Below are 12,951 nucleotides of genomic sequence, written 5' to 3'. Positions count from 1 at the left end.
CAGTCAGTGTGTACAGACGTCTAGCTCCATCTGTGTTGTTCAAGTCTGCACTGGGCAGTGCTCTGTCAGGACCGCCTGTTTGTCTTCTGCTTGGGGAATACCAATCTGCTCCATGGGCTAAGTCCAAACATTAGCATCTCTTTCTGTACCTCATGTCCAGAGGTGGGAAAAGTACCCGAAAAGTTACTTGGGTAAAAATACTGCTGCTTGGGGGTGGGGATGTGTGTGTAATTAAGTAAAAGTCAAGGTAGCCGCCTGGAAAACTACTTGAGTAAAAGTGTAGGCATATCACATCTTTATTGTGTTCAAGTATACAGAAGTGCCCATGGATTTCCATGGGACGGCTGCCTTCTGTTTCTGGATACTTGAGTTACAACAGACATGACATGTCTGCACTTTAACTCAAGTAGTTTTCCAGGTGGCTACCTCGACTCTTACTTAATTACATTTTTGTACTTTTACTCAGGTAGGTTTCCAGAAGGATATTTTGACTTAATTACACCCCGTCTTCCCCCAGTAGCTGTACTTTTACTTCAGTAGCTTTTTGGGTGCTTTTTCTCACCTCTGCCCCAGTCAGAGCAACGCTAGCTGCAGCCATGGTTGAGCACGTGATAAACACTGGTCTGATCCTGGGTCAGTCAGTCCTGACAGAATAGGCATTTGGATTTCATTGCCTTGGGATCTGCCTCCCAAACCCTGTCCCTGAATTACTCCTATAATGACATAGAAATAGAAATTTAGCCCCCCTCCCCATCAGTTTTTATTTATGTCCTTTATATTTTTTTTCTTGTAAAGGTGGAGGAGGAAGCAACAGACAAGGATAACAAGAACATCAGTAAAGACAATATGTGCAGCAAGGTAACCGGGGTGGAAGCAAACAGCCTTCATGCTCTCTGAGTCGCTTTGATCGCTGTGCTGCGGACTTACTACTTACCTTTGGGTTCTCCATTCCAGTTCCTGACAGTGTAGAATAGTGTTTATAACAGTGACAGCTTGTCCTTAAAGGAGAATGTTACCTGCTGCTCTAAGCTGGGGAGAGACTGTCATGCTGCTCTAAGAAGTGTTTCCTTACAGTGGAAATATTTAGTGCTCATGTGTGCTGGACATTGGCAATCTTTGGAGGACCTGGAATGAGACTTTACCTATGAAGCTTTTTCCATTCCTAGATGATGGGAAAAGGAGGGTCAGAAGGGAGCGATAAAGGAGGACTTTTTTTTTTTGTACTTTGCAATTTCTTTAAAGGCCCAAACACTAACCTCAAACTCCAGGTCAGCTTTTCCCTTGGTACTTCTGGAGGGGCGTGCTGGTTCTGCTTCATGGGCAAGTCCTGGTCACTTTTTCATCTCAGTAATTGAAGGGTTAATCGAATGGTGGGGAGGGAAACCATCTTGTGTTGCTGAATCTGTTAAGCAAAGGCACGCTGCTGCTCAGCAGTAACATGGAAGCATTTCTCACTGGTTCTACAGAGAGATTTAAACCTTTAGCCTGAGATGATCTCAGGAAGTTTCCATTGCCTGACTGGGGTGTTATATCTTAAACCTGATTTATGCTTAGAATGTAAACTGGGTGGTTTTGTCAGTCAGCGGTGTGAACCTCTCTCCCCATCCGACAGAGCTGTGCTGATCAAACTCTCAGGGCATGTCCATACTTACAGGAAGATGGAGGCCCCAGATGTTGATCTTCCGGAATTCAGTTTAACACATGATAGTCAGGATGCACTAAATCAAACATTCAGGGCATCCCTGTCAACCCCGATACTCCTTGCAACTGCCCTCACGACCTGCCCTCACCCTTTCTCTGCCCTGTTTACACTATGGCCAGAGGTTAATCTCCAGTCTTTCTGCTGAGCCCTAAGGCTCCTGCAGGGCAGCCTCTGACTCCTTATCGCCTGTTGCTTCCCCAATGCTCTTGAGGATGGAGGGTGGATGAGTTCAGGTGAGGGCTCTCCAGTGAGCACCAAACTCCATCTAGCTGCCTTGGACTCCTTCAGTTTATGGGGCTGAAATAAAAGCCACCTGCAGTATCTCTGTAAGCACTCGACTCTGTCCCTCCTCTCCAACTGTGTCTGGTTGCAGCATCTGTTTCTGCATAAGCCCATGCTGTTGACTTGCATCTGTATGTGCCAGAAATCTTGCCAAGTGAAGTCTCTGCAGACTGCTATGGCCTATTCCATATGTGCAGGGGTGGGGGTAGGGGGGACACAATTAGCATCATGGAATTTCCATAATGGATCAGTTGGCCTGTAAAAATTGCTAACAATGTTTTTCTTCCATGCAATTCTCCTTCTGTCTTTACTGCACTCGGCTTGGGAGAATTCCCTTTGCTAAGATTCCAGATGTTCTTGTATTTCTGTCCAGTGATGTCCACTTAATCATGCTTAGATCCTAACCTAAGGCATCAAGTGTCTTAAACAGCCAAAGCAACCCAAAAATGCAACTTCTCTTTGTAATTGGCATTTAAAGAGTTCCGGTGCCTGCCCTTAAATGTCACTGTAGTTAGTTTACGTGGGACATGCTGTGTTTCTTCTGCTCAGAACGTGGGCTGTCACAAATGCGGGGCAGTGAGAATTCCAGCCCAGTGCTAAATGTTAGATTTGCTATGGTGACCGCTGTAGAATGTTCTCAATACTATGTCTAGAAAGGAGATCGTAACATAGACATTCCAGCTCTGTCTGAAACCTGGGAAAGAGGGAAGGACCCAGAGACCTGGCTCTAGCCCCAGCATCTCTATGGCTGTTTTTAGCCCCACAGCCCAAACCCTGTGAGCCTAAGTCAGCTGATCTGGGCTGTGAGACTCAGGGCTAATCTGTACTTACACAAAGATCGACGTGCTGCAGTAGATCTCCCAGAGTTTGATTTTGCTGCACCTGGGCTCAATGTGTCTGCAGTGGAGACGTACCCTGAGGGTTGTGATGCTCAAGTGGTTAGACATCCCCTTGTGGGTTTAATTCAGTCACAGGGAGATTAGCGCTTTAACCAGAGGTAGGCAATAACTTTTGATGGGGGCTGTTCCAAGAATTTGGTACATGGTCAAGGGCTGCACTTTTCCATGATATTAATGGAAGAGGTGCAGGGTCTGGGGTGGAGGTGGGACGCAGAAGGGAGCTTGTGGTAGGGGATTGAGGTGCAGAGAGAATGTGGGGTTTGGGTGAAGGAGGGGGTTATGCCCTGGGGCAGGGAATAGAAGTACAGGAGAGGGTGCAGGGGTTTGGGAGTGGGTATGGGTGCAGGAAAAGGTTCTGACCTGGAGGAGGGAGTGCAGGGTCTGCGAGCGGGTTGTGACCAGGGACTGGGGTGCAGGGTATGGGGAGGGAGTATGTTTGCAGGACGTGGGGCAGAGGGTTAGGAGGGAGGGGCTGGAGTGCCAGAGGCAGGCTGTGGGTCAGGAGGCATTTACCATCAGTAACTCCCAGCCAGCAGCCGAGCGGGTCCCTCAGGCAGGCTCCCTCTCTTCCATGCCCCTGTATGCCACTCAGAGTGGCAGCTGCAGAGGCCATGTGCTTTTCTAAGCTCCATTGGGGGAGGGGGTGGGGAAGGGAATACTTCACAGGCAGGCAGCTCACTGGCCAGTGGGAGACGCGAGTTTGTGCTGGGGGCGGGGCAGCACTCAAAGCCTCTCTCTGTTGCTTTGGCTCTTGGCGGTGCTCAGAGAGGTACATGGCCCCCACAGCCAGCTGCTGCGTAGCCTGTGGGGGCAGGGCAGACAGGGAGTCTGCCCAAGGTTCCCACTGGGCTGTGGGCTGGATCCGGCCCATGGGCCATCCTTCTCCCAACCTTGGCTTAAACATGCTGGTGATAAGCACTGAAGTAGAGAAGCTCTGGAAGGGGGAAGCAGTTTTGACTAGGAGGAAAACTGTATTTCTGTTCCCTCTGCAGGCTCCCATAGCAACTTGTAGCTTCCTTGGAGAAGAATCCATGTGCTACTGAAATGCAGCCGCCTCTGGGTGGGGTTTGTGAGTGGGCAGCATGGGTACCAATGCTCAGGAGATTTGGAGGGAACGGGTTAGACGAAGGCCCCCGAAGCAAAGCCCTCCTCTTTGGGATGTTTCACCTCCATTTGGCACAGCTAGGAACATTGTTTGTTAAAAAGTCTTGTTCAAAAGACTCCCATGAGATGAATCTACTTCGGAGGGGTGGGGACGGTCTGTCTGTTTCCCCCCGTGGGTGGTCACCCATTTCAGGCCAGATGCTGATTCCCTTCAAGAGCCTAGCTTCCTGTGCCCACTCGCCAACCCAGCACGGGGTTGGCTATGCCTCCAGAGGGAGGGGAGTATAACCCCCTTCCCTTCAGAGCATACTACCCTGAGACCAACACCTGACTGGCAGCTTCAGTGAAGGCACCTGCCATGAAGGGAAGCCTCGTCCCTGCTCTGTGGAGGATTAATTTACAGCATGTGGCCAAGGGAAGCAGAGCTTCCCTGAGGTGTCTGCTGTAGGGCTGGTTCTCCAGCCTTTGCTTCTAGCAATAGCAATTACCATTGGCTGTTGGTGTGATTCATCAACGCTCTTGTGCCGCTGCTGGGCGTACAGTTGGAGCAAAGAATTGCAAGTTTGCATGTCCCGAGCTGCAGGTACCTGAATTACTTCTGCACCCAGCACTGGCAAGAAATCAGTGTGTGTGTTTGGAGATCTGCCTGCTCTCTCACCCCCTGTAGTGCTGTGGTCTCAGACAAGCCTAGGATGATGGTGATGTGTTTGTGATTTTACCAGGAGGCTTCATATTGCAGTGCGTTAGAGATGGGGTTCCATCATAATTTTTAACATCTGTGGGTGGAATAAATTTTGTTCTGTGCACCAAGGCACGTTCAGATGTGCACCAGCATAGAAACGCAGGCTGCTGGCTGTGGGTGCTCTGCTAATCAGGTGGGCGTCATGGGCATCTCTCCTGAGCAACTACCCAAGTGCTCAGCTTACAGGGAACACTGGCTTGAGTCCAGTTGTTTTCCCTCAGCAGTTCTATCTGGGTCAGAAGTGAGCATGTGAGCCTCTAGTCGGATGTGCTGTTGGGAGGCCCTCGATTGGGTTATGTGTCTGTAAAAGTTGCCAGTGGGGCCTGCGGTGCTGGCGGAGCTGAAATGGTGCAGGAGGCAGCAGGTACAGAATGAGGCGAATGAATTTGGAGGGTTGGTGGGCAGGTCAGAGCTAGTGGAGCAGCTGCCAGTCAGCACGGAGGAGCATTAGGAGAGCTGATGTCATGAGCTGCTGGAGGTTTCATAGGCAGAGGCTGCAAGGCCAGAAGGGACCTGCTGCTCATCTCATCTGATCCCTCCCATATCCATGTAACACAGGCCAAAGTCCTGTCCTGTACAAATTCCTAGGGTGGAGCTGTTAGGGAAACATCCAATCTTTATTTTTAAATGGTCAGTGATGGAGAATCCACTGTGATCCTTGATAAGTTATTCCAGTGTTACTCTCGCTACTAGAAATGCACATCTTCTATTTTCTGTCTGGCTTCAGCCTCCATCCCACGGCTCGGTTATTCTTCTCTGCTAGCTTGAAGGGCCCACAAGGCAATAGGTGTTCCCACGTGGGTACTGGATGAAAGTGATCAAGTCACACACCTAAGTGGTTTTTTAATCAAGATAAATAGACTCCAGGAGAACAATCACTATAGGGCAGGTTTTTCTCACCCTGGTAGCCCTTCGCTTGTGGGAGGGAGTTTATTGGTGAGATCTAACAGCGGGGTGGGGTCTAATGCTTAAAGTAGGAGCCTGGAAACGGGAACTAAACTTAGGTGTCTGTTCTTGGCTTTGCTGTGGACTCTATAAAAGATGCTGGGGCAACTCCCAGCCCCTCCATACTTCAATGCACCTTTCTGCAGATGGGGCTGCCCCAGAGAGTTAATGCTCAGCAAGACTGCTAGATCAAACCAAAGGCTTATGGTAATTAACTTGTTTTTCATTTCCCTTTCTTCTCTTTCAGAATATCTTTCAGATGGCCAGATCACAGCAGAGAGATGCCGCCACTTAGCCCCTCCTGTCGCTGAAGAACGTAATCTCCCTTCGCCCCGCCCCCCCCAAATTAACACTTAAAGATTTAAAAAATTCTGTTATTGTATTAAAAAGCCCTTCAACTAAATATTATTAATAACAATACCATTTGTGAATGTCATGGTTATGGAATTAAGCAGCTAGGAAAAAACCAGCAGGCTTATCAGAGTGACAAGAGGGGAAAACTTTATTCAGCAACCCACAAAATCCAGCCAAGGGTATTCTGTCTTTCTTTTTTTGTTTCGCTTGGGTCCTTCATTGGAATATGGACTGTGCTTATATTTTTTACAACTGGAAATAGAAATGCCATCCATTTGCACTGTTCAGACATATATATGTATGTATGTAAAAAAGAAAAGAAAGTTATATATACAAAATACCGTACGCGTATATACATATATATATTTCTTTTAAAATTTCATATCAACAGCAGTACCTTTTCTAAGCTTGTGTTTTTACACGCATCTTTCCTCTGAATCCATTGTGTTTTTTTAAGAACAACTTTAATGGGGGGGAAAAAAAGAGAAAAAAACATTAGAGGGGAATACCTCGCTTCTCTAAGGACCTTGACACGTTTACAAGCTTTTAGTTTCCTTTTTTTTTTTTCATTTTTTGCATTGAACCTTTTTAAGAAGTGTGTAAATTAGCCAGCTCCAGAACCAACCGGACAAGGAGAGGAAGGATTTTGTTCACTGGCAGACCAGTCCTGCATCATGACCTCAGGCAGTGTTTAAAATCAATGGGGCTGCTCACAGGAGTAAATGCTCATTAAGGCTATGATGCTGTAATTGATGGGACTCTGAAATCCCCGGGTTCAGAGCTGAGATTACATACACAGAGTGGTACGATCGGTTTTGAGCTGGAGTCTTCCCATTGGCCTCCATGAAATTTTGATCCAAGCCCTAAAGAGTGAAATTCACCTCTGTGCTGGAGAGCCAGATTAAGGCCTCTTCTCAGTGTAAGAAGGCCCCCTGCATCCAGAGTTTAAAGAATTAAGTGGACCTGGGATGGTGCACAGACCTTGTGCTGGCTCTCTGTGCTGGGGCTTTCACCCTGGGGAGGCTAAGGGCTACTCTACGCTAAGGCTATGTCTACACTAGCGAGAGGCGAAATCCACCTATCAGGGGTTGCCATCGATTGATGAGTTTCCCCCATCTGCAGCAAAGAAGGCCAGGTAGGTCGACTGCAGATACATTGATTCTAGCTGTGCTATTGCCATAACTGGAAATGTGTATCTGCAGTTGACTTTCTTTCCCTAGCGTAGACATAGTCTAAGTGGAAGATTGCTGCTGTGGTCAATCTTCTGGTGTTTGATTTAGTGTGCCTAGTAGGATCATGCTAAATCGAGCCCTGTGGTTGACCACTGTACTCCTCAAGGAGTGAGGGTGGTTGACAGGAGAGTTTTGACCTACCATGGTGGTGCTGCACCGAATTTCAATGTAGGGGAGGTTGACTCCAGCTCCACAGTTCTCTTAGGTTGAATTTCTTTTCAGGTGTCGTGGTTGGGCCCTGAAGCAGAGGTGCAGGAAGGGGAGCCAGAAGGCAGAATCAGCTTTGTCCAGCTTGGATGGGCAGAAATGCTGCTTTCCCTGTGCCTTGATCAGCTCTCTTTGGGGTGGGGTGAGCCTGAGCTCACAGGCTTTGGCTGCTGCTTGCAACTTTCCAGGGCAGAAGCAGTGTTTTTTGCATGCAGCGCTAACGCCAGTACTTCGTGAGCCCAGGCGGGGTGTGGGAGACCTGGACCAGCAGTGCAAGGGTGGCTTTTGTGGGCAGGGTCGGATTTTAGAGCTCTGTCTCTGAGAATTGGAACTGTTCTAGCCAGCCAAGCAACAGCCTGGGGAATAGCGCTTTTCCTGCACACGCAGCAAGTAGCACTTAGTGTTGTGGTGCTGCTTTCCAGCTTCTCAGAACACTTCAGTGCAGAGGCTTTTTTGTAGGGAAGGGGTTCTGGCCTCATCTAGACCAGGGTGTTCTGGATTCCCCCCTCCCACCGGTGTGTTGGCCAGGACTGGCCACAGTGTGCCCACCGCAGGTTGAAGGACCTGAGGAGGCAGCCCCTGGAGAAGGTTGGTTTGTGAGCGCTCGTCGTGCTTGTAGCTGCTCAGGTTGATTTACCACCTCCACCCGTATCTTGGCAACTGATTCCTGTGCTGAGATAGCCTGGGAACTCTGGGAACCAGAGGGTAACTCTTGAGTCGCCCATCCCACCTAATGGCAAAGATGCCTTTGCTAGCCACCTGATCTGCTGAGCATGGGGCCCAGCTGACATGGTAGCTGTACAGAGCTCTGTCCTGCTATGGGATTTGGTGGCACAGGAGACACCTCCCCTTGTCTTGCTTTCTGGGCTGGCAGGGCTGGTGCACAGCACAGGGAGCCAAGGCGAGAGGTCTGACAGCCCTGCCTCTGCTTCGGGAAGAGCATCAGAGGCAGCCTGGGGACCTCAAGAGGCTAAAAGTGAGGGTTAAAAAATGAAGTCAGTGTGGCCAGCAGGAGAAGAGGGGAGAGAAACGGAATTGCATTACCGTCTTCAGAAGGAAGTCTAGGCCAGTTGGCAGCTCTTCCCTGTGCTGGGCACCCTGTTCCCTGTGCAGCTCAGAAGCTGCAAAGATGGACCCAAAGCTGGGGCATGGGCAATGCTTCCTATTTGCTCTAACTTGCTGGCTTGATAAAACCTTACCTTGGAGACCCCATCTCTTTAGAAAAGCAGGACAACCCTTGAGGCTTGTGGGATCTGAGCCTCAGCGTCTTGGCATGAACCCTGGAGGCTTCTTTAAACTGCAGGCCAGGAAATGCTCTAGAGCGCGAGACAGCATCCTCTCAGGAATAATTTTGAAGCGGGATCAGCATCTGCTTAGGACAGACCTTGGCCTTAAACTTAGAATCCAGTGCTCTGGGAGCCTTTGCCTACCAATGTTGTATTTCTCTGTGTCAGTTAGGTAATCTTGGCCCATCAGCCTGAGCGGGTGCCCCCTTCACAAGAGCACATTGGCTCTGCACTTCAGATTTTGAACCAATCCCTTGTCCCTTCCATGAAGAAAGCAAGTGAAACGGAAGAAGGTCGCATGGCTCGTGCCCCTCTGCCAGTTCAGTAACAGGCCGATAGCCTGGCTCACTGGAGTATGTTTTCTCCGGCACAGAAGCCCACTTACAGCTTAGAGAATCTCCTGGTATTTGAGGCAGGGAGCTTGTTCTGGTGGTGAAAGGAGGCCGCTGGAAATCAGGAGACCTGTGGTCTATTTCTGACTCTGCCACTGATTTTCTAGGTGACCTTGAGCAAGTCACGTCCCCGTTCTGTGCCTCACTTTTCCGACCAGTAGAGTGAGGCATTCATAACCACCCATGTAAAGCACTTTTTCAGGCCCTTGACTGGGAGGCATGATGTCAATGTGCAGTATTAGACTTTTCCCGTAAATTACCCACTGGACTGAATAGCTACTGACAAAGTCTCTCTTGTGTCTAGAGAGATCGGTGATACATTCCCTTCTGTTTTTATCAGAGGCAATGTAAAGATCCGAGCCGCTGTGTTGGGTCCCTCCCTGGTCTCTGATCCTTGGGCTTGGCTACTCACCACGGCTCAAGTCAAAGGAGTTCAAGAGGTTTGCATGTCACAGGAATCAGGAGTGCTTTGTGGAACTTCTTCAATCTTCAGTGTTCAGCTGCAATCAGTGTCAGAGGCTTGGACCCCAAGAGCTCTGCATTGCATGGCTGGCTAGTGAAGGCTTGGCTTCAACCATTCTCTGCACACAGCCAAGCACCTGGCTAAGGCTGTGGAGAGAGCCCGAACAGGTTGTTTGAAGGGTGCTAAGATGGGCTGTTCTTTGAGATCAACAGGAACCTTTACAATGGAGTTCAGACTTGCTCTGTGGTACTGTGAGAAATGCAGCTTCTGTGCAGCTCCTGTTCTCCCAGTATCAGCTCCCATTGGTGTGCACTGCGGCTGTGAATGTCTGTTGGGGAGCATAGATATGCTCCTGCTGGGAAGGAAATAAGGGAACCCCAGAGAACTGAGCCACATTTGGGCCTGGAGAACCAATTATTGTGGTTATTGGGTGTAATTCGCTGGCTGTGTGACTGGACAAGGAGCTGGCTTCCATGGGCAGTTTTCACCCCATGAGGTCCCCCCCACCCCCGCTACATGCTTAACTCTTACATTCCCCAAACTCCTCCACTGCCTGCAGTTTATTCGGGCTCCCCGCCCCCGCTGTTGAGATGCACTGTGATAAGTTTAACTTGCTTCTGCTTATTCCTCATAATCCAGGGATAGTGTTGGGGAGCAGGGAGATCATTCAACCCCCCCCCCTTTCTTTGTGAGCCTTTACATGCACCTAGCTCTGTAATCATCCATTGTGTTGCCAGATGCGTCTCAATCCATGGGATTTAGGGAAGGACAGGTGCCAAGATTCCAGTTTTCTGGAAAGAAGCTGGAAATCCCTTGGCAGGAGTAGGTTCTGCAGCAGGGCCCATGCGAAAAACCAAAAGTGGAGTGAGAGCCATAAACCAGCCTAAGTCGACTTAAGAACTAACAGCCTCATTCACTTGGATTCTTTACAACCACGAGCTGTTCTGTGCTGTGGCATTTCTAGCGATGTTCGAGATGCTCCTTGTTCTGTTTGTTTAGCGTGCTAAAGTGCAGGGTTTGGGGCAAGAGCTCCATGCCTGTAAGACCAGTTCAGATTTTTGTGTATTGTGTTCAAATTTGAAATGCAACAGGGAATCTGTCATAGCCGCTTCCTTTTTTAAAAAATCCTTTGCTGATTTAATTTGTCCCATTTTTTGGGCCATCAGAAATAAACAGGCTGTCTAGATGTCTTAGCCCAGGTCACTTCGTGTAAAGAGCTGCAGACCACTCAGAGACTATTTCCTGACTCTTTGCTTTTCAGATTTTTTTTTTTCAATCATTTGATGGGCTGTGGCTGCCTGAGCACTGGTTAAATAGGTCAGGTTGAACTTGGTATAACTGTTTTCCTCAAGTGCTCTCTGAATTAAATAGGTAGAAGATACAGCTGATGAGGAAGCCTTAATTAGACAAGAAATAAATTTCTCGGCTTCCCTTTCTCCCCTGATCCTGTTGGCTTGAAGTGATGGTTAAAGCAAGGTAATTACTTCTTTGCTGTCCTGCAGGGTTTTCTTTTTTTGCTCTGTTGGCTCCATGTTTATAGAGACAAGGAGGGTGAATTACTATCTGTTGTGGATCAATTTTCTGTTGGTGAGAGACAAGCTTTTGAGCTTACACAGAGCTCCTCTTCAGGGCTGGGAAGCTAACTCCAAGCCAGATTTGTGACTTCGTCTGATTTGAGTGGCTTAGATGGCCAAATGCTGTAGGGGAAAGTGACATTTGTATCTGTGCAAAAGCTTTTCGCTGTCTGCAAACCAAAGTTGATGAGTGGTGCATTTGTAAAAACCCAGCAGTTTGTGGATTTCTTCCTCCCCCCCCCCGTCAGCTTGGAGGTGAAGCATTTGTTAAAGCCGACAGCAGCTTAGCTCACGGGGTCAGTTCTGGTTTTGCTGAACAAATTTGTATGAAGCTCCCATAGCCCTTGCACTTTACCAAGTGATCCTGTGTTCTGGCTGCAACACTCTGGACCGGAGAGCGTGGAGCTTGGTTGCTAGTGTTCTGAAGGACTCCAACCAAGACACTGTTATGTGCTTACTGGGTGCTGCCCCGTTGCAGCTGATTGTGCTGCCCTGGGGCACAGCTGTGAAGCAGGGGGGTATTTGGGGAAGTGGCAGGTGGTGCAGCATGAAGCTCATCTGTTTCCAGCTGATCCTTCAGTTCCTCAGCCAGGTCGAGTGGACACAATTTGGTAGCTTCCCAGTAACAGTAAGGCCCCTTCCTTGCTCCTGCACATCCTCCCCCCAGCTGGTCTGCAGCCCTCTTTTGTTTGTCCCTTGCTCGCTTGCCCTGACAGGTAGGTGGGGAACCTCTGGCACTTTACTGCTGTCTGCCTCTGGCAAGTCCCCAAAGCCCAGTTCGCATGGGAGAGAGTCTTCTAGCACCGCATTAGGGGAAACTGCATTGATATACTATCAGTTTCTGAATTCAGCTCTGAGAGCACTGAACTGTCATGTTTGCTTTATCCTGTGACCTTCTCCAGCCACTGTCCTTGTTTTCCCAGCTTAGATTCCAACTGCTCCAATTTGGGTGTTCTTTGTCTGGTTTCCTTGAAGCTCTTACCTAAGATGCCCTCTAATTTTTAACATCCATGTGCAGAATACATTTTATGTGCACCAAGGCATGTGTGGATGTGCACCACCAGCAGAAACTCATGCTGCTGTCTGGGGGTGCCCTGCTAAGCAGGTGGGCGGCACTTGAATCTCTCCTGGGCGGCTGCCCAAGTGCTCAGCTTACAGGGAACACTGCTCCTGGCCAGGCACAACAAAGCAACTCCCCTAGAGCCAAAGCCACAGACCATTGTGTATGTGTTACATTGAGCTTGGGGAGGGGGAAGGGAGTCTGCAATTGAGTGCCCCTGATTCATCCTTCCTCAGCATTTTATACCTTGCCTCAGCCCCTCTCTCTTCCACCCCATCCCTGGATTGGTTTGTGTTACGCAAAGGCTCATCTATAGAAGGAAAGCAACAGATATAACAGCAATAACACATCTGTCAGAGCTTCTGATGTAAGGGGGAGATTCCCCCTGCTGGGGGGGATGGGAGAGGGGCCTGAACTGATGCCTGCTACTAAATTTACAGATTTTTTTAATCACCCCCCCCTTTTTTTTTTTGTTTTAATTTATTTCAGAGAACTCTAACTGTATTTTCATGCAGCATCTTGTATTTTTTTTTTGTATTTTTTTTTGTGATTTTTGTGATTCAGAAATGTGAAGAAAACAAAACAAAAACCCGATTGCTAACAGTGTTTCATTCCTTGTTCTATAGAGCTAACCACTCTAAAATTGTTTGGTAAAGTCACTTAGTGTAATTAATTGTAACATATTCTTTTAAATAAATTGATTTATTGA

General features: G+C 48.6%; 1 protein-coding gene across 4 annotated transcripts in view; it reads left to right on the top strand.

The window, feature by feature from the left end:
- SNX27 (sorting nexin 27) overlaps positions 1-12,951 on the top strand; it is a 64,321-nt gene extending 51,370 nt beyond the window's left edge. For 3 of the 4 annotated variants that reach the window (XM_074980700.1, XM_074980702.1, XM_074980704.1), the window contains exons 12-13: positions 796-858; positions 5,922-12,951. In XM_074980700.1, the coding sequence (XP_074836801.1) occupies positions 796-858; positions 5,922-5,969 (111 nt within the window). In that variant the 3' untranslated portion in view covers positions 5,970-12,951. The remainder of the gene's footprint in view (positions 1-795; positions 859-5,921) is intronic. The other variant, XM_074980701.1, reaches the window with a different exon arrangement.

The sequence above is a fragment of the Carettochelys insculpta genome, chromosome 30, assembly GCF_033958435.1.
Source record: "Carettochelys insculpta isolate YL-2023 chromosome 30, ASM3395843v1, whole genome shotgun sequence".
Taxonomy (NCBI): domain Eukaryota; kingdom Metazoa; phylum Chordata; order Testudines; family Carettochelyidae; genus Carettochelys; species Carettochelys insculpta.
Note: the sequence above shows the minus strand (reverse complement) of the source record. Positions and strands in the feature narration are given on the sequence as shown.